Raw genomic sequence first — 23,901 nt, forward strand, 5'->3', positions numbered from 1 at the left:
AGGAAACTAGTCTCCTAGTCTCTGTAAAGTGTACATATTATCCATTAGTACCAAATGTGAACCGTTCTAGACGTGTTTATCATTCCGTCCGTCCGTTTGTCTATTAATTGTTGCCGTAAACGTATGCATGACCGCAAAAATATATAATTTCGACTTTTATCCAATAAAAATAGGGAAAAATTGACCACCCCCACCCTGCATGATAGAGTGTGAAGGTTTAATTTTTTCCCTCATTTCGTATCTTTTTTACGATAACCATGATGAGTATTAAAAAAGTCAGTCAAAACCGAACATAATTTTCTTACTTGTTTCTGTTTTCAATCTACAAAAGGAGTACCGGCCAGTACACTGTGACATACCCATCCTTAAGTTCGCTTCATGTTTGTTTTCTAACACATTCAAATAATTCCCTTTCAAAAGTTATGTCTATTTATGTGTACACGTAGCCTGCGAACTCTCTGTTGGTTGAAGCATTTAAGCAATTAGTTGGCATTTCACTGTTTCGCTTTAGCATGCAGAGAGTGCAGATGATTGAAAACCTACCCGTATTTTATATCTCTTTTGTAGCTACGTATGCGTGAAGAACAATCTCAACATTCTACTACCGTGCTGCTGTAAATGAATGAATGAATTTATTAAATTATTTTTTATTACAGTTTTTGTGTTATTCGTATAATTCTCATTGTGTTTATAAATTATATGACATATCATACAACGTTTTGAGAATTGACAGTTACTCTGGCTTCTCCTCAGTTGTCGAATAAATCTTTCGCCTTTTACTAAAGATTTCCGTGGAGAGGAGCACTCTAATGAGTCTATAAACAATTTTTCTCGCGACTTGACCTATTAAGGTTGAGTCCCTACGTGATAAATAATATTTAGGTTGGTTTGCGGAATGGGCTTGTTTGTGCAAAAGGTGAAATCTTGTTGCATAGTAAAAAACATATCATTTTTGTTTGGTCCAATAAACATTCGCTGCATGTATTTATTTAAATCCGTTCTCGAATTTTTAGAAGGGAACGAGCGGCATTACAAGTAAACGAATCTGCAAGTCCTTGTTTTGTCCTTTTTTTTATGAGAAGAAAAGAACAGTGCCGGATAAATAAAAATTCATTAACGAGGTTATTATTAGTGCAATAATAATATGTATATGTAAATATGTAAATGTAATTAGGAATAAGGTGAATATAATAATAGAAAAATAAACATTATTAAGGTTTGAACCGAATATTTTGGTGATGATCATAACTCTTGGTGTCTCATGTTTGATTTCTAGACTCTATGTTATTCTAATAAAAGGATATTTAGGAATGCATTAAATTACTCCAAATCCATAGAAATGTGAACAGTGAAGTAACAAAAAATTCTTTACATCGTTTGTGAGAAAAACATAAACGAGAACATTCTTGAATTACGAATGTTGAACTGCAAGCATGCAGAAGCAATAATGGTAAAAGCAATTTTAAAAAGAGAAGGGAGGAAAATGTTATAAATTTATACGTAAACGTTAACTGCGTCCTGGTTTTCAATACTGCAGTACCCAACCAAAATGGAAATGCAGTAGTAGCCAATCATCATTAAACGCAGCACTACTTAACCATCATCGAATGTAGTCGTACCTAACCGTCACCACATTATGGTCCTTTTTGTATTGTATTCTTTTTCTTTATATTATAAGCTAACGAATAACGTTCGGAATGAAGAGAATATTCTATTATTTTTATCCTAATATCGACGTTGAAAAATATTATATAATACTATTAATTACTTTCAATTTTCATTCATATTCTTTTACTATTATTAGTAAATGATGTTAACTCCATCTCTTGTAACTTACTAAAAATGTGGTTAATTATTATTTTTTTTTTAGTGAAAGGAAGATACGTTTAAGGGTTTGAGCGCCCACCTTTGGCTTCATCTACACGAAATTATGGGCTGAAGGAGATCGTAGGTGTGGAATATGGTGTAGAATACCCTAGGGCATAACATCAATTCGCCCGGTAAGAAATTTTCGATGGTGTGTCTGTCTTTAGAATGGTTTCTGAGCGGGTATTTCTTCAATATAATCTTTTACGAAGTGTTTGTTGGATAAAAAGTGAAAGTGAGATTTTCCAGTGCACCATTCGATTCGTTTAGGCGCTTGTCCAAGGTCAACCAGCAACTCGCTCAGCCCTTTTGATCAGTTTCGATTTTATAACATAAATAAAATGTTTGGCATTATCATAGCAAAATTTCGAAGGGTTTTTCTTACAATTGAAGGCTATTATTGTTAAATAAAAGTTAAGAAAATTAAAGAAACATAGGAAAAGGGAAAGAAAAACAAATTGTGGGAAAAACATTCCGTAACAGAGGTTATTAACTTTTATCTTCTACGACCTATTACTCGGTCGTTAGTTGGTTCAGATTAAGAATTTCTTTGGCCAGAACATTATGCAAAATGCAATTAGATTTTCAACAAGAAACGATTCAAGGCCAGCGGTTAAATAGAAACTTAATTTATAAATACATATATACATTTTTTATTTTTATGTTATTTATTGAAAAGTAACGAAATTAGATCGAAAACAGTTGTGAACGTGGAACAAAACACAGAATAAGAGCAAAATTAACTTCGAAACTGGAATTTCTGTCTATATCTTTCATGTCTCTTTAAATAAAGAAATATGGCCCTGAGGCGAATTTTGAATAAGGAAAAAAAGTTGGTTTTATTTATTTTTTTCGAGTGAGAATTGTTTCAATATAAAATTCGTCTTCGGTCTTCACCGAAAATAGTATTCACTAATTCGTTTCTCTGGCTGGTTATATTTTGCGTCGTCCTTATAATGGCGTGTCGCTATTATTTATTCCTCGTAATTTACCTCGAACACTTGCAGAAGTAACAATAAATCCTAAAATCCAAGGAAAGCGTAAAGTAGTTTGCCACAATAATCCACATATATATACTTTCTAGTAAATGCACATATACAGCAGTTTATGGTTGAGATATGCTTATCATACTTTGGTTTTTTTATATCTGCAGGTGCTGTCTGCTCTGCTCGTTATAGGTAATAAACAGTATTTGTTTGCCCTAGCCCAAAGAGCCCATATTCCATATCCAAAACAAAAAGAAAGTATTTATGCCAAAAAAAAAGCCTTTGTCTTCTTTTATACTATAAAAGGGTGCGGGTCTTTTTATTTCTCAACATTCCAAGCGCTTAGGTGCTAACTCTATCTACCTTGCTAGTGTAAAATATTAATTTGTGAAAAACGCACGTTCCTACCAACGACGCTTTAATTTGTTGATCAGCGCAAATACGAAAATTAGCTGTGAATTTCTATGCCTTACTACTGCTGCTAGGGTCAATAATTACGTAAAAACAGAAATGGCCTGATGTCTTTATAAAATTTGTTTCCTTTAGATAGTCATTTTACATACAACTTTATGAAATACTTCATGCAACACCTGCGTTTCGTTTGTTCTGTTGCATCTTATAAAGATTTTTATTGGGTAGCACATCTGTGTAATTGTTCAATTACAGTTTTATTTCAATATTATATAAGTTGTAATTAAAAAGTGAGCTGCTTTAAAGTGAGTTCCTTTATAAATGTAAACCGTTCCTGTTGACTTTCGTCAATAAATGCTGGCTATAAAAGCCAGCATCAAACGATGATGGGTCAAAAACTTTGCAATACCCAGAAGGAAGCTTCAGAGACACCACAAAGTATATACACTCTTGTTCAGCATCGATATAAGCATGTAAAAACATAATTTCAAAAAGTAAACAATTCCTTCACCTCCCTTAGTCCCAACATAGAATCTAATGTATTTCAAAGTTCACACGGACATGCATCTACAACTTAAACTTAACTTAAACGTAGCAATCAATTATTGCTTTCCCTCCAGATTTAATTTTTAACTTCCTATCTGTTGCACCTATTTTTTAAGCTAATTCAACTCTCTCCAGCTGATTTACTACATTCATTAGTCATGAGGCAAATGAGGCAAATATGTATTTATTCATTTTTCTTAAAGCTATGTGTATCGTTAGTCCACTTGTTGTATTCAATATCGATATTACGTACCTATCCTTTACTTGTCAACGCATGTACTATCCTGTGTTGACTAAAACACAGCGTTTATTTTATTTAACGTCTCATTGTTTGAAGTTCAATATTCATCGACTCCAAAAATGTAGCAGTTTGAAACAAAAAAGGAGTAGACATATACATAGATATAAAAAAATCATCACATATCTCTGTTTAGAATTCCCAGGATGTTAAGTTTTCCTAATATCGGCTATTAGTAATAATTCGCAGCAACTTGTCTTTTCTTTGGTTCTAAATTTTCCCCTTTCGCTTTACTATGCTGCAAATCATCACTAAAAAAAAATACGAGCCATCTATTCTAGTTTATGTTTTGACATGCATTTTATTGTGTAATTATATTATATATATATTGTAATACGTTATTTCTGATAGCCTTTTCTTTTTTTGATTTAAGCATGTAAGATGTCACACATGCGCTTATGCAATGAATTTTAGGTTACGTTACGAAAGCACTTTGTAAGTATAGTATTAGGTAGTTCGGAAATATCTTACGATATTTCCCGACTCCAAATTAAAAGAATTTTTTTCAGGGAAGATATATGCTTATGTATGTTTACTTTGAGAAAAAGCTTTCAAAGTGGTCGGCTGTATTATAGCAGCGAGACGTAAGTAAGACGTGGAAAGTTGAAATGAGCATATAACACATATTTTACTTTTTTACTTCAAAAAAAGTAAAAGATCTACGTTGTACCAGAACGCACTTGCTGAAATTGGTTTGTGAGAAATTTTTCTGGAAATTTTCAGTGAAAGCATTACCGGCAGATACCATTAACGTCGACCAACTAAAGGTTATGATTGAAAACCTAACGATTCGTGAGATGGCAGAGAAACTTAAATCATGCAAAAAAATTAATTTATTTCATAGTGAAGAACTGCAAAAAATTTTCGAACTACCTAATAAATGTTTTGTTTTTTGCGTATCTTCCAATATATCAAATTACAGGAATATAAATAAACTTTTTTTATACACGTTGCCAAGAGATGAGGGGTATATTTATTTTGTCAAAACGTTTGCAACGCCCAGAAGGAAGCTTCAGAGACCCCGCAAAGTACATACATTATTGATCAGCATCAAATGGCGGATCGATGTAAGCATGCCCATTTGGCTGTCTGTCCGTCTCTCTAAAGTCTGTTGTAAACCTTCTCCTGGCCGCAAAAATAAAACTGCCGACTTCAAATTTGGCAGCAACGTTGCAAGTTGCTGCACGTGGAAAATGGGCAAGTTGGTATTAAAAACGGGACAAATCGTTCGAAGGACACTCCTACAGTACTAAATAAAGTCGGAGCACATCTATTTTTCAAAAAGGATAAAAAAATTGGTTATCTAATCATTGATCATAAGCTGTAGCACATAAACCTTTAATAATTAAGTTTTAGGTGATCCCAATAAAGTTTACATAGAGTGCATTTATGGAATGAGGATCAGAAAACGTATTTCTTAAGCCACGAAAACTAACAATTTAAAAGTGTTTTTTGTTATAAGCAAAAAATATACTTTCATCCCATAAAAAACACAAAAAGCTCATGTATAGCTAGCTAAAAAGTCCGAAAGAGAGCGTCTTTAGTATCCGTAGATTTAGATAATAATTGAAGCGCGTTTTTTCATTTCTTTTGACCAAATATACAAAAACGCAAGACAATCTCTCAAGAGAACAGTGATTATAAATTTTCAAAGTGGAGAAAAATCATGCTGAGATATGGCAAAGTCTATTGGAATTAGTTATTATACTATTTAAACTATTATCAAAAATTACAGTACCACAAAACCCACAGAAAATAAGTACCTATCAATCGAAGCAACCAATCTTACGGAATGTAAAAATGATAATGTTATACGAATTGTAACAAATGAACCGAAAACTAAAGCTGTTGACATTGAAAAAGGCCTATAAAAATATAAGCCAATTATAGGCATGCATCCCCAAATCATGACATAACTTCCATCGCGCTTTGCAGCTGGTAACACATTTTGGATTGCTGCCGGATAATTTCTTCCTTACTTTTTGTTACCATCGTATATATATATAAAACTTAGCCAAAAGAAATTATAGTTTCCAAAAAATCTTTATCATCATTTTTGTGGAGTTTTGCAAGTCGAGGCATTTTATCATATTAACTTCGCTCAGAAATAGTTTTTTCTTGGAATGCGAGTAACAACTCTTAAATTATTAATTGAGGTGAAAATTTGAGGACATCTGGTTGCTTACATTTGTTAAGCAATTCAAATATCTCTATTCGCAAAGGCTTGCTTTCTTTGTTTCTTTTTCTTCTTGGGGGAAGAGCTGGAGAATATTGAACATTTGAGTTAGGATTGAATTATCTTCCCCTAAAGTTTTAATCACTTGATACTCCATGAATGTATAACTGATTAGACCTAATTTAGTTTAGGCAAAAGTTATTCTCATATAAAAGCAGAGAAGAGCATTTTCAGGGACAACAATTTTTTTTTTACATTTAACTAAAATTATTTTGTATTTTTTTTGCGTTTTGGGTTCTAGCACATGACTTTCACTCGCATGGGAAGCTACACCTACCTTGCTTCATATATTTTGATGCATATATTTTGCAGCTATATACATTTATTTATATACACTCATGTGAAAGTGTCTTCTTAGCTACAGCATATGCAGTAATATATTTAAATTCATAAGGACGAAAATCATGGGGTTACAAGAAAATGGAAAGAACATCCACGCAAACATTACAAGTATAACAACATCTTTTAAATTTGAAATCACTTTTTACTAGCAATACTTATATTATTTATTTGATTAAAGGAAGAACGGTGTTCGATTTTTTAACTTTTTGTAAAGCAAAGCACGTTTTAGTGTGTTCCGTATCGGCCCTCTTAACTATGTTTCGATATACAAAAACTTTCGTAAACGTTTCCCTCCTAAAAAAGTAGTTGCCTGCATCCATATAAGGAAAATTTAAAAAGCAAGGAAGTCTTCAGCGATGCTTTGTTCTCACGCCAGTTAAAGCATCAGAAAATTTTTGTTGCCACAACAACAACTTCTTTGCGAGTTGGCAGTTATTATAAGGAAACTACAAAGAGCTTTAAACAAGTTATCCGTCAACATATACCAACGTGTCTGAAGGTATAGAGCCATACCTATCACCGAGCAGCAATAAAAGCAATAGTAAGAATAAAAGTAATAATAAGAACAAAAGCAGCGAAATACAAAGCACGGAAATCCTAATAACGCAGTATGGTGACAGTACGACGTTGACAGTGGCAACACGTAAACTCGTAAGATGCCCTTAAGACGATAAATGCTAGCATTGTTGCGAGTTCTCATCTATATCACGGGTATAGAAGCATAAGTATCATGTTTAATTTACTGGAAATCCCAAATGGATACACGACCGATTTAAATATGTTGTATGGTTTATTTCCAACTAATATAGTAAGTGGTAGTAGTATACTCAACGCGTACTGATTTTATCAAATGTTAGTGAAGCGTAGATATGTTGTACGACCCTATAACCAGAAAATATTTATATGTACGGAAAAGCATGTTTGCCTCAAAAATTTAGCGAAGCCGTGGTTTCATTTTCAACATTTTAAGAATAAATCTTTATTAAACTACAGGTCAAATGAACATATATAAGATAATGAAGTTAGAGTAGTTGAGTGTACCTATCGAAAATAGCTTAGATTTTCTGAGCATAACCGGCCGGAGACCGCGTTTTAAATAACGTTTGTTCAAAATTATAATGTTCGCAAGGATCATGTTACTCTTTTATTCGAAGGTACTGATTGACTGCTACATGTAATATATTAGCGCCTTACAGATATATAGACCTAGGCACCTCTAATGACGAATATGAACACATGTAGTGAATATCTCGATAGATGCTACTAACGCTTAATATATTCATGATGGGTACAGTATATTCAAGCATTTTGAATTTTTGTTTTAAAATATTAACTTGAATACTTGTAATAAAAGATCTTTTTTTTTTCACTTTATTTTTTTTGGGTTTTTTTTTTTTTGTATTAAGTATATAAATCCGAAGCAAACTAATCAACTCAAAAGTAACTTTATGAAATATATTTCATACAAAGCATTTATAATAATGTTCTTATTAAAATTATAATTCTATTAGTTAACGTGTGTTGAGGGGGGAAGGGGAAATCGAATCAAAATATCAGTGCAAATAAAGCTAGTGGTAAATGTTCTTATCGTTATTGAGAGTATGCTTGTGAAAGTGAATAATTATCAGTATTGTGGAAGCCATGAAGGCTAGCTGCTTCTCAGGGCAACAAAGAGGTGAAGTGACACAAAATAAGGGGTACAAAATTCATATTAAATTGACTTTAACTATTAATTATACATAGCATAGTTAGAATAGAAGAGAGGGGGAAACCATCTCAAGTTTTACTTTGGATATACATTTCATAAGATTTTCTCTTTGAATCCATTAGCATATCTAACTAATTAAGATTCAAATCCTTTTTATAAAATTCTTCTAACCAAATAAACAAATTATGTGTAATACCCGATTGAAAAAGGACCATGGATGTCAATATTTGAGCAACAAATAGTGTATTTTCTGCTTTCACGTTAATATAAAGACAATCTTTAACATGAGAGTCCATTTTCTTCAGGCTTTTAACAGCAGCTCCAACAAATATCTTAATATATTGCATAAATTAAGATCGCCGCAAAAAATTAGTTATTGGACAATCGAAATAATTTTAAATACGATATTGCTGGCTACCCTAAAATCTTCTGGAAATGTTGAGTCGAATTTCGATCTGTTATACTCTTACACCGATATATGTATATTCCAACATCTATCACTTAGGGGATAGTTGCCGCAGTTCAGCAGGACCATTAAAAGGTATATAAAGATTTCGGACTAGAAAAAACCTGGAGAACATGGCAGGTAAACTCTAAGAGATTTGTGACAGTAGATCATTCCTTTCAGAAAACCATGCTGGAATGGAAAAACGTAAGATTTGATAGCAAAAGCTAGATGCTAACTAACAATTCGCTCAAATAAGTTAAGTAAGGTACTGACTTGGCGATGCCTCTGTAGTTCTCTATGTGATGTCTATTTCCACATTTGTGAATTGGAATAAGGAAACTACTTTTGCAACACAAAGGAAAAACATTTGATTTCAAGAAGATATTGTCGACTGAAGATATGTGCAATAATATTGGTAGTTGAGGTAAATAAATCTATGGCTTGATGCAGAATAAGCAAAATAGTTGTATGCTTTATTTATTTTCATTTGCCGTCGACATTTATTAAGCCTGGTCAGCATCCTGGGTGAACACAAACCATATAATAATACGACATCGAAATTCACTGTACTAAATGTGGACCACGCAAATCTACCCATCGAATACCACTACGCATAAGGGCACACAAAAGAATTAATTCTTTACATGTTAACAGCATATCCAGTGTATCGCGTGTATGATGAAAATAGGTAAATCTATAACAAGCAGATTAGTTTTATTGACTTTAGATCACGCTAGTCCACGTTTTGAGTCTCCATCTATAGAAGGGTTTAAAGCCTGGAGGATCAATGTGTTCGTTACCAATGCTGTGAGTATTCATATCAACGAGGAGAATGAGAGGAAAGACAATCAACGTTGTTGTTGTTATAAGCAACAACAGTAACGAGCAATAATAGATTTATCAACGAGATTCGTAGTAAGTAACGCCTAACGCCTAACGCCTGTATTTACTGAAATTGAGCTAGCTGCAAGCTTTAATAAAGATTCCACTGCAACAACGCGGTAAACTTCTACCAGAATAATCACATATACAACGTTAACTCCGGATAGTCTCAAAAGTGATTCAAAGGAATGTGTCTTACATATGAGTAATAAGTGGGCAAATAATTCACTGATGGGTCACTCAAGAGCAGTACAGCATAAATAAGCAATTATATCTGCATTTATATCATCATTTATATTGCTTTTTACATATTACTTGTAAACGCTTGCATGCATTTCTATACGGTCTTGCCAATCAAACAATAATTTAAATAGTAATTTATTGCATTTTTGAAATAATAATTTATTGCATTTTTGTTTTAACTTTTCTTGTGACAAAAAGTAAATTTAGTTTCTCCAACGGAAGATGTGCCAAATAACTAACAAGCTCATGTTGTGGACACGTTCAGGTGATGGTCACATAATATCGGTAGATCAGAAAGCACAAATAGCTGATCAAAATCTTCGGAAACTGAAATTAATTCATCCGAGAGTCGAAGGCTTTGGAGAATATGTGTGTGAAGCTTGTTCAGAACCAATAGGCCTCCGGTTATTATTTTTATCACGAATTTTTGATCGTCAATATTATGCCCTAAACTTGTGGTTTGCATTAAGTTTGTGCGAGTGTGCGCACCACACAGAAAGGATTTAAGTAGACTGACCTTCTATTGCACCGATTCATTCAAAATCGCTTTCTGTAATGATCTAAGATCGTCTGTCCGCTTTGGTTTGGTGAGTTCAAGCAACGGCATACCTTAGAAGCCACTTCCTTGTTATTTATGTATCGTAGTGAAAGAAAGGGGGAAATTTGCCGTCTGTTTGGTTATAAACGTCAATAACCAAATCATACAAACGTAAAAAAAGGAAAATTGTGTAAAATTCAAGAAAAATTTTTTATGTATACAAGTCATAGTGCCTGAGGAAATTGAAAAGATGCTTACACTGAATAGAATTTTGGATTGTCGAAGCCACTGAAATTATAATGTTATTCGAAAGTATTCACGTTGCGGTGTACTCCCAAGTAAAAATCAGTTCCTGACGATTTCTTGTTCGCATTTAGGCTTCCCCATGTAGGGATCATTAGGTGAGCCTATTAAAATTCTTATTATTTTAATATTAGTAAATATGGATATTTGCTTTTTGCCTTTCCTTTCTATCTGAGTATGGAAACGAAAGTATTGAAAGCTCAAAATGAAGTCAAAATTGACTGCGGCTACGTTGAGACGGCGGCCTGTGTTGCCGATTAACAATATACAGCGTGTTCATCAAAGTGCATCTGCCAGAGCGGAAAAGTGCAGATAGTAATAAGTAGATATATGGAATATATTAAAATCCAATCTTATGCGTAGTTGGGCGTGGTTTCAACTCCGTAAAGCATTTTTATCAAAAGAACGAAGAAGAAGAAAAGACACAACAAAATTTCATCTCTGAATTCATATATTCTAAATAATATTAATATTCTAAATTTTTTATTCGCCAAATACTTTAATAAATTTCAGTGAAAATAATCTATGAAGAATTTTTTTATGATTAAACAAAGTTATTTTGTAGGACTACTTATTATTTATACATTTAGTGATTTTATTTGCATGTTTTTTCGTACATCTACACAAACACGTATATCACAGCGGATATTCCCTTAAAACCACACCAATCTAAATGCTTTTCCTTCGCAAGCGGTTGAGACCGTGGACACATAATGAGAATGAAGGAGCAGGCTACCAAGTGGCTACCTATTAATAGCGCTACTGGTGTTATTGATAATATACCCATAGCAGACAGATCAAGAGTTCCAAAGACTTTGCTGGTTTATATTTTGAACAAAACGTTAGGATGTTTTGCCCTTAGTTTTATCTGTTATAAGACTGTAAATAAGAAACTTTTCTACCTATTTTCTTTGGTAAGTTTCGCAACCGCGTCGGTACTACACGTGTCAAAATTCCGGACAGGTACCAATCAATTTTATGGTAATGAGTATGACCTGGTTGAATTTATTTCACACTTTGCTCGTCAAAGCATGGCCAAGTTTTATAATTCAGTTATAATAAAATACTTGGAAACTGAGTTAATAAGCGCTATTAAGATAGCAATACCTTTATAACTAAAAGTCCGTACACAACACGTTTTCAAGCTTACTTTTAATGTACTTTTCTTTTAGGAACTTGAGAAAATTTCTAATATTCATGATTAAGTTCATGATAGCAAAGGAAGCAAATTTATGAATGAAATGCAATATCGATTACAAAGTGACGACGAATGTAATTGTAAAAGAAGCGTAACAAAAAAAAATTTAAATAAATTCGATTAAAACTAATAATAGAGTTTTTTTGTTTTACAGCTAATGTTTTCGTATTTTCTAATTTTAGTGTGTGGGACAAAGTGTTTCTGTTTTTTTTTAATGTAGTTTATACCAGCAGAAATGAGTCTTATGAAGCATCTCCATCATCTTGCCCCCTTTGTAATGTAGCAACAGGTGCAGTGATTGAATATATAGTCAAGTCTGAATGACTTTCAAATAAGTCCTCAGTAGTCATCAGCGCTACTTTCGCTAGCTAATGAAATTTTTTATTTGAATTTTGTTACGTATTGTCTTCATGCCGTCTTCCAATTTGCGATCTAACGCCTTATTTAACATTGTCACAATTTCTGCAAAATACGCTATCTTAATATTCCACCCTAGTTTTTCGCCAACCATACGTGAAGTAACGAATAAAGCGGCTGCACCCGTTGTGGAATAGCTAAAAGTAATGGTGTCGTAATCCATCAAAAATAATTCGAGAATGTATCGAGCTAAAGTCAAAGCAGACACGGCGATTTCCCCGCACGCAGCATAACGTTGCAAACAGCAATAAGAAAGTAGTACGCCGACATCGTAGCCAATGGTGCGCAAATTACACTTCTACAAGTGTACGATTTCTTCATGCACACACAATCGAAATAGAAGTGCTTACCTAATGGGAATGTAACCTCATGAAATTTGCTGGCTGTAAGTAGGGCAGGAGCTCCCAGTAATTGCATCTTATCCTTATTAGTAACAACTTCACATAAGAACACATCCACCAACATCACCGTCACATATAAGATTTCATGACTAAGTTTGAATGTTTCCTGGATTTCTAAAATCCAGTCCACAAGCAAAGTGCGGATCGACTTAGACAAATGCACTTGACGTTTCATGTGGTCATCTATCGAAAATTTACCCTCGCGACTTCTTAAACAATTAAAACTATCCATAACGTACTGTGATACTAGCTTTTTTCTTTTAATACACCAACGGGTAAAGCATAGTTAGTTGTTGGTTTTTTTACCTTTCTCTATATTTGGAAATTCCAATTAAATGCGTCAATTAGCCTTATCGAAAAACGTGGTTCGCCTAACCATACATATAAAATTAATCTTAGTATCCGCTGAAAACGTAGAGAGTATACACATGTATAATATAATATATAACAAAATAGTTTAAAGCCCAATTTACCTCCTATCTACGTCATAAAATACTAAAAATTAACAAGGATGTGAAGATAAATTCCAATTTAACTAGCAAAGACATCTATCATTTCTAATAAGAAAACTCTGCTAACGACTTAACACAGCTCTGTTAAATAATTACAATTGAGATATAGTTGGATTTGAAAACCTACTCCCTCCATATTAAAAAAAGGAAAATATTTTTGTGGACATTTCATGAATCTATATGAACATACCTTCCAAACAAACTAAAAAAATTGAAATTCTGCTTATGGGAGCTAATCCGATACGAACGATGTTTTGAAATTTGATATGTTAGCGAAAAATGGATATGGAAAAACACCCATATTTGAGACTCTAGTGCGGCCAAACTAGAAAATGTCACCTATATTCACCTATATCATGTGAATCTATATAAAACTACTTATCGAATGAAGAAAAAAATTTTAACTTTTCTTTCGCGAACTATTTTTAACAATTTTTTGAAATTTGGTATGTTAGCGAAAAATGGGTGTGAGTATAGTATAGCATAGTACTAGTATAGTGTAGTATAGTTTAGCATAGTAGTAGTGCGGTACTAGTCTATAGTATAGTGCAGTACTAATATAGTGTACTCTAGTATGGTACTTTACATACTAGCACAAAGCACAGTATACGGTAGTATAGTATATACTATTACAAAATACGCCGTACTGTAGTACAAAATATACTAGTACAAAACGGATAAGTCATTGATTTATTCTTTTCTGGAAAAAGCGTTTATTTCAGGGAAATGCTAACCAACACTTTATTCAAAATGTTATACGCCGAGCTATGCATGTTTCCAATTTTCTTTTTGAGAAAATTCGAATTGCGTACCGACATAACCTTGGATTTTTTGAAAGCATCCACCATGAATGCATCCAAAATGAATAAAAGCTCACACATAAGGTACCGCCATCTCTCAAAGTACTTTGAGACTTATTTGTGGGTCAAGCTTAACGCGTACGTTCTTACTACTTCCTCCGAAGAAATTGAAACATAATGGTTCGGGCTAATTCAAAAGCCGAATACATTGTTAATTTTTTGTAAGTGATTATAACAGCGCCAGCTCTCAGGTGTATATAAGTATGGCGTTATTTATAATACCAAATGTTCTATTATCTACAACTAACTAGAAAGATTTATAATTCTACACACTATTAGAACTCATTTTGTAGCCCTGCTGGATAGTACATTATTTACAGCCCGAAACACCTAAATTTATACGGTTAACAGCGGTGGTACAAATGCAGAGATGTATAAGACGATAGAGGAGTATGAGAGATAAGTAGAATTTTATCACTTTGTTGTTGAGATAGAATTTGTATAGCTTTACCTTCATTAGAGAAACGAAGGCTTGTTTTGCACATCACCTTTTTAGCAAAGCTAATTAATGGCTTAACAGATTAACCAGCCCTGCTAAATGAGTTTAATTTCAATATTACGACCCCATAAAACTTAAGTTATCTTTTCCAATTTTGATCAATCTATGATCGGTTCACCGCTCTTAAGATGGCAAAAGGTGAACCGCGTGTATAACGTATCTCCACATGGGACTCAATACAAACCATAAAAAATAATCTCTATGCAGTTCGGACATTGGCCTTGTTATTTGTCAGCAATCCATAAAAGAAATTAACTCATGCATATCGTCAATTGATACGGTGTTGAAACAAGGTTTACTAGGCTTTTTCGGACTTTTGTATTACGATCTATAGTTGCCTTAGGACAGAGCGATTTTCCAAATAATTTAATTTTCCCGTCGATGTTCTTATACGATATACATTTCTCTTATACTAAACAATGTAACATGATGATTGTAATTAACTAGGCTGCTACATACGTAAGCTCAAGAAATGCTGTAACTCCCTTATTGAAGGTATATGCTTAATTTGGCGGAAATATTTAAAATTATGGCTAAATTGAAAGATAAAATAAATATCAAATACCATAAGCTAAAAATTAATTAAAAGTGTTAACGGAACACTTTCAGATATATTGTATTCCTTTAAACCACTTTAAATGAGTTATTTTTACTCTTTTCAGTGTTTCATGTAAGCGGCTATAAACTGTTGGAGAACATGTGCGGGTACATTACCTTTGCTAAGAATAAATAAAAACCAGTCATTAAGAATACTACACTCACCTTGGAACGAAACTTGGCTATCCCCACCACGCTAACTGAAAGCCTCTTTAACTTAAGTTTGGTCAGGTTGGCCGCCTCTTAGACTCGTTTAGTGTACTAACATGCTCCTTGTTATCAAGAAATTTTAATGGTTACAAATTTCATACCATAAGGCCTTTTTATGTAGAGCATTATATGAAGTTACATGATCGTAAAAGTTGTTGGTGTTTCGGCAAAACGTCGGCGAAAATAATTTTATTACACAGAACCTTCGTTGTAGCAGTGTCACCCCCCGAATCCATCAATTAGCCTGGCATTATACATATCATCACGGGTTCACGGTGAGAGGGCGAAACATTATTTCATTACAAAGTTCTTACTTCTGAAATAAGAAATTAACCATTACCCCTGTAATTGTTGTTGTTATAATTGGTAAAGCAATAAGAGAAATTTTTTACATATCGCACTTTTTGGTTTTTTAAAAGGACTTTTACTTATATAATTAAAAAATATATTTAAAAAATTTTGTTTCTCCGTGCATTACATACAACACTAAAAGCCTCATATGCTTCTATAAGTCCCTATAGTGCCAAAAGGCGAGAGGACTAGGCGAGAATACACCGAGCTTTCTCTTTTCATAGTACTTTCGTTCTTTTCGTATATGATACAGTGCTACGGTTTGTAACAGTGTCATATTTTGACAAAGTGATTTTTTCAAGAAAATGAGGTTACTTGCGTAACAGCACTAAACGAGACTTGTAAATCTTTTGATTTGATGCTCATACTGACGGGGTTGGTATAATATTTTGCCGCATTCTACTCATCTTTTACTTGATTGATTATGTGCTAAGAAAAAATGAATCCATTCCATACTTCAGAACGTTCAACCGCATATAAGCTGATTCGATAGCTATGTAGTATAACCAAAATTTCAAGCAGCGTCATAGCAAAGCCAACACATGTTGTAATTAGACGCTGGTTCTCTACACCGCTTACCATTTTGCCGGGTACTTTTAGTAAAACTCGTAATAAACAGTAGATACTAACGATTTTTCTTCCGAAAATTAAAGAAACTTAAGCTTTCTGCTGAAAACCCAACAATTGCACAATGTTACCAAATTCATTTAAATATCCGCTGAGCCGTTATATGCTTGAAAAACAATTTCCTATTGACTGATTCGGGTTTGTCTAGCGCATCAAACAAAAACGCATATAACATTTAAAATGCCTTACATGTATTTAAAACAATTTTAAGATGTTTTAAATTGTACTTCATATGAGTAATATAAGTAGCACTACAACAACTATTTTTTGATTTTACCTAAGCAAGCCAGCTAAGCATTTTAATGTATTACCAGAAAGATAACGGCAATGTTAATTGGCAAACGTGGAGGGAAATATTTGAAATAACTTTCAATTATAATTCTTTTGAATATAGCGCAAATGCCTCCTTATCAAACTCCACGACATTTTACCAGCAAAATCAGTTTTGGAATGTTTCTGCTAATAAACTAACTAGTTATTCAATTTAGGATAAACGAGTTCGAACTCCTTTGGCTTTTTTGCCATGGCTAGTTTGGCAGTCGTACGCACGTCCATAGTCCGATGACTTGTAAGTCTGGACAAGGTCGTGCGTACGCGCTATATATTATGATGATTTATAATCGTAATTTTGGGTTGATTGTTTTATATCATCCAACCTACTTGCTCGCAGGGTTAATACTTTAGATCACTGTTGCATATTATTATAAGAGTTTGTTATAAACAACGTACTACCAACTACTACTACTACCAAATTTGACGAGTAGAATAACTTTTGACCACCTGCGTCAAACGAATCACTTTTGGAAGCTTAATACTTAATGTCTTCATTTTCTTTAGAAAGTATTTACGTTGATTTAACTGCTTTTCCAAAAAAAAAAATACTTTATCGAGTCAAAATATATTAATGCCTATGTGCGATACAGTCAGTTCTGAGAACGAAAATCAGGGTTGGTCGCTGTAGACGTCGATGTTTGACGCGATTAATAAATATAAAGTCCACGCAATCTAACTAATGATACAAATTCCACAGTTATTATAGTTGATGCTTTTTTCTTATTGCACTACAAAATAAAAGGATATTGTCAAAAAGAAATGAACAAAAGAAATGCAGGGGAATTTATATTCGATTTATTGAGATAGTGCTACAACAAACCCGTGTTGTAATAATAGCAAGTTTTGTATGGCGTTGTATTCAAACCGTGCTTTCCATGTACTCTGTGGAATGAGGGATGCTCACACTGAAATATACGCCTAATAATCCAGCCAATTGTTATTATTCTGCTAACTTTCTTTCTAGGCTATTGTAATGGTGTTACCCCTTTATAGCTCCTTTGAACACTATTATTGCACATTTTATTCCCAAAAATTTGTCAGAAGTGTGCCTCTTTCTAGGCTGTTAAGTTCAAAGTGGTGGAATTTCACAATAACAAAAAAATATTTTTGTGCCTTCTTTCTATTCTCTTTTCTTTCTTTAAATTTACAGCTAAATCTTGAATATTAAATTTCAGTTAGCAAAATATTTTTTTCATATAATTATAATATATACACATGACATCAATTTGCGAAGCAGTCTCCGGGATATGACACTTATTGAGGGATTAAGTTTTTGACATATCCTGCCTAAACAATCTTATTTTTTGCTCAATAATTCATTTTCTATTAAACCCAAATTTGTGGCTTTGACAATAAATACAATAAATTATTAAAAAATTAAAAAATTATTATTTAAATCGATTATTGCCTTAAACTAATAAAATGTGTTATTCTCAAATTTAGATTAAAGCAATTTTAAATAAAAACAACAACAAGAAGAAAAATTAAAAATGCAACTATTTAATTCCACTTCAGTTATCTTGCAAATGAACAAACTTATTACAGAATGCTTTAGAATATTTGTGTGTGAATAACTACAACTGGCTGAGAACGAATTCCCAACGCTCATCATTTAGATGTAAAATTCAAATTAGCTGAATTTAAATGCAAACGCAACTATGAAACTCTCATAATAGTTGCTATAATTTATTGCTCTCACTGAGAGATTCTCTTGGCAAACGCAAACGCATTTGAGTCCAAATTTGGTATAGTCTAATGGAAAGCAGTTTTATGCACGTTGTTGGTAACATTTTTCTAGCAGCGTTCAGAGCAAGTTAGATAAATCTCCCAGTTCATCGTCAGCTATAACCCTCTATAAAATTGACTTGATTGAAATATATATATATATATATATATACATACTTCATTTTGCCATTAAACTGTTTTGTCTGTCGTAGGTGCGTACGTAAATTGAGTTTTTAGTTATAATTCTTTAGTTAAAAAACTCTCAAACAAAACAAAGTTTTGCATATAAAATTTGTTATAAGCTAAATATAAAATACATGATAAATAACACATAATTTAATATATAGCCAACGTAAATATGAAACTCATATTCAGCTGGGGCCGAATCTTGTTTACCCATGACCATTTATTTAGCACGTTAAGATAGGGTATTCGTATTACAAATTATTACCACATAGTAGATAAGTATTAGAGAGGTTTAGAGGTTTAAGATGGATGCCATTTTGGAAACTACCTAAGTACGGGCTACGGAACCAGTTTGTGTCTAGACTCCGGAATAAACTGGCACAAAATCGGTTACAGGAAATTGTGGATGGAACAAGGAATGAGGCGCTAAGTCCAGCAGAAACAATTAAACTGTCAGAACAAGGAGGTGAGGAAACACAACTTCAACAATATAAATTGATAAACGTCATAAAAGAGTAACGGTGACGCTGGCAAAGTAAGGCTCGTTAAACGGATTGGTGCATACATAAACACACAATATTATTATTATATTATTATTATTATTATTATTATTATTATTATTAATTTCGCCAGAGAAATAAATTCTAAGACTAAACTCTTAAAAGCACTAGCATTCTAAGGCTATCGGCTTTTATTAAAAACTCTACCGCACTTGAGATTCGAACCCACGACCATTGACTTGCTAGTCGAGATTCCTCGCTTTCGGCTACTCAGCTGAATGATATTACTATTATTTAAGATCACTTAAATAAAATGTACCTCAAGGCAGAATCGAAGGTCCAAGAAAACAATAGTCGTACCAATTAAATTAATGATGCGATAGAAGGCTTTTTGGTATTAACGCAGTAGTATTTCTAATTCATGTTTGAATACCGTAGCACCGGCAACTCTAATTAATACGGTAGATGTAAAGAAGCGCTTCCCTAAATTTCAATTGCACAAATCTGACCCGGAATTGGTTAACTTTTGTAATACGAGAACGAAACTATTTGGCTTTATGTACGTTCATGTAGCGCAGTGCGAAAAATGGAAATTGTATGTCGTACAGGCTGATAGGTCGTCATAGGTCATGGTCGTGATTGATTGTAAGCTTTGATAATAAATTCAATTCAGTTATTTCAGCAAAAGCTTAAGCTAAACTGTCGAAATTAACTCCAAAATACAAAAATGTTTCTGATAAAACTGCTGCAAAAATAAAAGACATAACAAATAAGTTTATAACAGCGTTCTTAAAACTGTTCCATGAACTATTTTTACTCAAATCAGTTCTTGAAGACAAAATAAACGAAATGATCAAATGGAATATCTGGGGTGACACTATTCATTGATGACATCAAAAAACGGATGCGGGTGATATTACGCATTTGTTTAAAAGAAGTTCCGAAACGTTTAGAAGAATGCGACATGATACTTAATTTGGAAAAAGGCAACAAAAAGTTAGTGCCATACATAATATGCTCAGACCGCATAATAAAGAAGTTCGTGCGGTAGTTGGTTTAGTGAATTATTAAGGCAGATATTTCATAAATTTAAGTAATTAATGCCCTGCTAAGGAGCGAATCAACAAATGGAATCAAAAATCGTACCAGCAGAGTATAGGCCTAAATTGCCTCTAGTAGACCCTTCAACATATTGTGTTGATGCTGCTGTAATTCACGTTTCCGCAGATGTAGGTGAAAAATATATTCACTATGCTTCACAGACATTGTTATCTGTTCCACGACGGCATTTTGTTAGTACGTTTATGGCCGAAAGTTTTTTTGGTTACAGGCAACAAGCCATTAAGTAAAATACTTTCACCAAAAAAGTCGTCATCAATATTATCTACATCAGAATGAAACGTTATACAATTTTACGAATCATTCGATTTCGATATCCAATATGGAACACAGTTACTGGAAATGTTATGCTGATTGCCAATTTCCATTATCTATAGTAACGGTTAAGACGTGGATTTAAGGCCAATAATTTATTATCATTCCAGTTACTTTATTAGTGTTGGCTGGTGTAACTCGTAATGATGCTGAAATATCTCAATTAGTATGTGGTCTTCAAGGAAGCAAATCGTGTTTATGGTTTAGTATTGATCAATTTGAATACGCGCTACAACAAAATTGTTTCTCAAGAGGTACGGAAGTGTACATCCCATCCACGTTAAAAGATAAAGTTTTTCAAATATTGCATATAACCTATTTCGGGGTGACCGGCAGGAAACAGCTTGCTAGAAATTATTGCTGGCGGAAACGTACAGATGTTGAAGTTAAAAATACCGTAATTTAATCTATATACTATACCACGGCGAGCAAGCAAGGGCTAAGAGTATTTACCCAGCCTTGTACTAAATGTACTAAATGGTTGGAAGTCCATATGTTCCTATCATAACTACAGAATGGAGGATTCATAAGTGTCGTCAAATTTTTGGCCGCTTTATAATACCTCAAGTATTACTAACCGACTATGTTTCGTAATTAACATCACATGAGTTTTGAAGATTCTTGAAACGCAATGGTATTGCACTCAAAAAAGGTGCCCCGTATCGTTCAACTACAAATGGGCAACTGAAATGTATGTTCGAATGATTAAAGCTAAATTAAAAATAAACAAACAAAAACATCAAATGCAACTATAGCATTACGCAAAGTTTTATTAGCTTACCGTCGAAGTGCGCATGCCACGACGGAAATGTCACCTTCGCAATTAATGAGCGGGAGATAGAGTTGCGGCCAAAAATTAATGCAACATGGAAATTTAGAACTGCCATGAAAGTGATCGGAAAACTAAACTACTTGATGAAATTAGACGATCAGCGCACATGGAAACGTCACGTAAATCAACTTGAAAGCAAAAGAAGTCACAATTTTCGTTATGTAGGCTTGTGGGCGTGATATAAGCGTTTTCTTTCGAAAGTTAGGCTCCTTTCCAGTTGTTCTTGCAACGGAAGAATCTTTACCATTGATAATACACAGTTGCGCAAACGAATAGGTGGTCAGATGAACAGACGGACGTGCTTTAGTGCCTTCAGAATTTGAAACTAGCTAAAAATTAATATACTTTATGGGGTTTCTGAAGCTTGGTTCCGTGCATTATACAAAGGTTTTGACAAAAAATAAAGCTATGACACGCTATAAAATTCAGTAGGCGTGACGAATTTATGCCACTTTTGTATAGGCACTAAAGCAACGACCATAGGATATTCGTTCAAATTTTTGTAAATTTAGCTGTTATAGGTTACGAATATTAAGCAAAAAGACCAACTTTTTATTCCTTTTCAAAAACAGAGTTATCTTCATTTTACGTGGTGTTGTAGGCGTGTCCTTTGACATATTTTCAATTGCAAGTTGCGGGCAAGAACTTGCAAAGTTTCAGCTTCATTTTTACCGCCATAAAAACCTCAAAAGTAGGACACGTGGATAGTCGGACATGCTCAAATCTATTCAGAATTTGATGCTGATCAAGAATATCTATACTTCGTCGAAAAAAACGAAAAGGTTTACAAAAAACATATTTACGTTGCAACATAAGTAAGTAATAACATGTAATTCGCTTTAAAACGAATTTTTATATAATGATCGCAAATTTATTACATATGGCCAATGGTTATAATTTTTGTGGATAAGGTCACTAAAATTCCTAAGGTTGAGTGTTTTTTCTTTGAACATTAGTTAAACGAATGTTGTGCATTTTTTGCTTAATTTTTGAGATAAAAATCGTATTCATTCTGGTTGTAAATTTGTCATCGAACATCTAGTTTGAAATGAAAAATGTTATATTAATATAAATACTAAACAATTAAAATCGTCTTTTAAATCTTTTCGATTCATTTTCTGCTCGGGAATATATTTAAAGACATATGATCCATGAATTATTAAATCTTATCAGTTCTTAAATCGACTAATCTCACCGATTCATGCTGAAACACTGTCGTTGGCTGTATACAACACAACTTTGAATTCGATTTTCATAGCCAAAAATCTCAAATGCGGGAGGCGTTACTTGCAGCATTTTTATGTTTACGGGGTGCAGTTATCTTATGTTCCCTAAAGATAGTGAAATTTTTCTAAATTTGTCGTAAGAATTTAAAGATTTATTATATTTTGTTTATGGGTTCAAGTCAGATTTTTTTCCTGCACGTATTTCACTGTTGGCAAAAACGTAATGCTGAATTTGCACGATTCCGGCTTTCGAAGTTTGCGTTTAAAATGCCGGTACCGCGAGAAAGTACAGCAAGTCTCCCTAATCGATCATTACGGCCACCTGGCACACACGTCAAAAAATTTATCTCAAAGATTAGAAGTCGGAATTCGAATTTAGGAATGAATATAAATTGAACAAGTAGGAGAATTATGCGACCTAATCTTTTGTTCTAAAAAAGACGCAAGAAAGGAAAGAACGCAACATTTACACTCTAATACCTTAGGTGGGCGTGGCTGACTATTTATATTTTTGTAGAATACAACTAGAAACAGTATCTCCATTTTTGCGACCACGAGTACTTTTACCACAGGAATGAACAGGCAGGTAGACTAATGAACTGCAAACAATTTTCACATATTTGTATATATATTGAAAGGCCACCCTTGTAAATGTAAATGCAAGTTTTTACCATTGTGTTCATCGTCGTTTGCAAGTAACGAGCAGACAACTAATTTTTTTTTATTTTTGAAAACAGTCTAAGTTATGCTTTACTGTGGACGCACTCTCCGACAGATTTGAACCAAATTCCGACCTGCGTGCGAAAACTTTATATTCTCTGCCAAATTTGAAGCTAATAGCTACTATATTGCGACAAGGAGAATGTGATACCGCAGACATTCCACAGGCTGACCGATAGACGGACATACTTAAATCAGTTTAGAATTTGATGCGGATCAATAATATACACTTTATAAGGTATGTGAAGGTTTCCTCTAGGTATTGTGAACCTTTTAACAAAATAAATCAGCTTTCGGTGAGGCGTATAAAAAATTTATCCCCTTCGTAAGATGTGCAATAATTTTATATAAGAATATAAGTGGCCTCAATACAAAAATTCGTTCAACATACGTTAATGCTGTTAATATAGGCCTTTTTGACTTGTAACGAGCTTTCTTGGGCGAGGTAGAACTCAGTCACTCCAAG

At 33.4% G+C, this 23,901-nt stretch overlaps 1 protein-coding gene and 1 non-coding gene across 2 annotated transcripts; one reads left to right on the top strand and one right to left on the bottom strand.

Moving 5' to 3' along the window:
• Positions 1 to 733: 733 nt before the first annotated feature.
• Positions 734 to 857, top strand: LOC119641132. Its single transcript, XR_005247794.1, has one exon. It is a non-coding gene; the product is annotated as a U5 spliceosomal RNA (small nuclear RNA).
• An 11,512-nt stretch (positions 858 to 12,369) lies between these two features.
• LOC119641130 (G2/mitotic-specific cyclin-B3-like) lies at positions 12,370 to 13,055 on the bottom strand. The gene is made up of 2 exons (XM_038039593.1): positions 12,789 to 13,055; positions 12,370 to 12,720 (listed from the first exon to the last, which is right to left on the bottom strand). Exons 1-2 carry the CDS (start codon positions 13,053 to 13,055, stop codon positions 12,370 to 12,372), a joined length of 618 nt encoding a protein of 205 aa, XP_037895521.1.
• Positions 13,056 to 23,901: the final 10,846 nt, after the last annotated feature.

The sequence above is a fragment of the Glossina fuscipes genome, unplaced genomic scaffold, assembly GCF_014805625.2.
Source record: "Glossina fuscipes isolate IAEA_lab_2018 unplaced genomic scaffold, Yale_Gfus_2 144, whole genome shotgun sequence".
NCBI lineage: Eukaryota > Metazoa > Arthropoda > Insecta > Diptera > Glossinidae > Glossina > Glossina fuscipes.

Excerpts from the sequence above, each read along its gene's own strand:
- LOC119641130 (XM_038039593.1), bottom strand. The coding sequence starts at position 13,055 with ATGGATAGTTTTAATTGTTTAAGAAGTCGCGAGGGTAAATTTTCGATA. Across the intron at positions 12,721-12,788 it reads CAGCCAGCAAATTTCATGAG|AAGTGTAATTTGCGCACCAT; the intron begins GTTACATTCCCA and ends GTACACTTGTAG.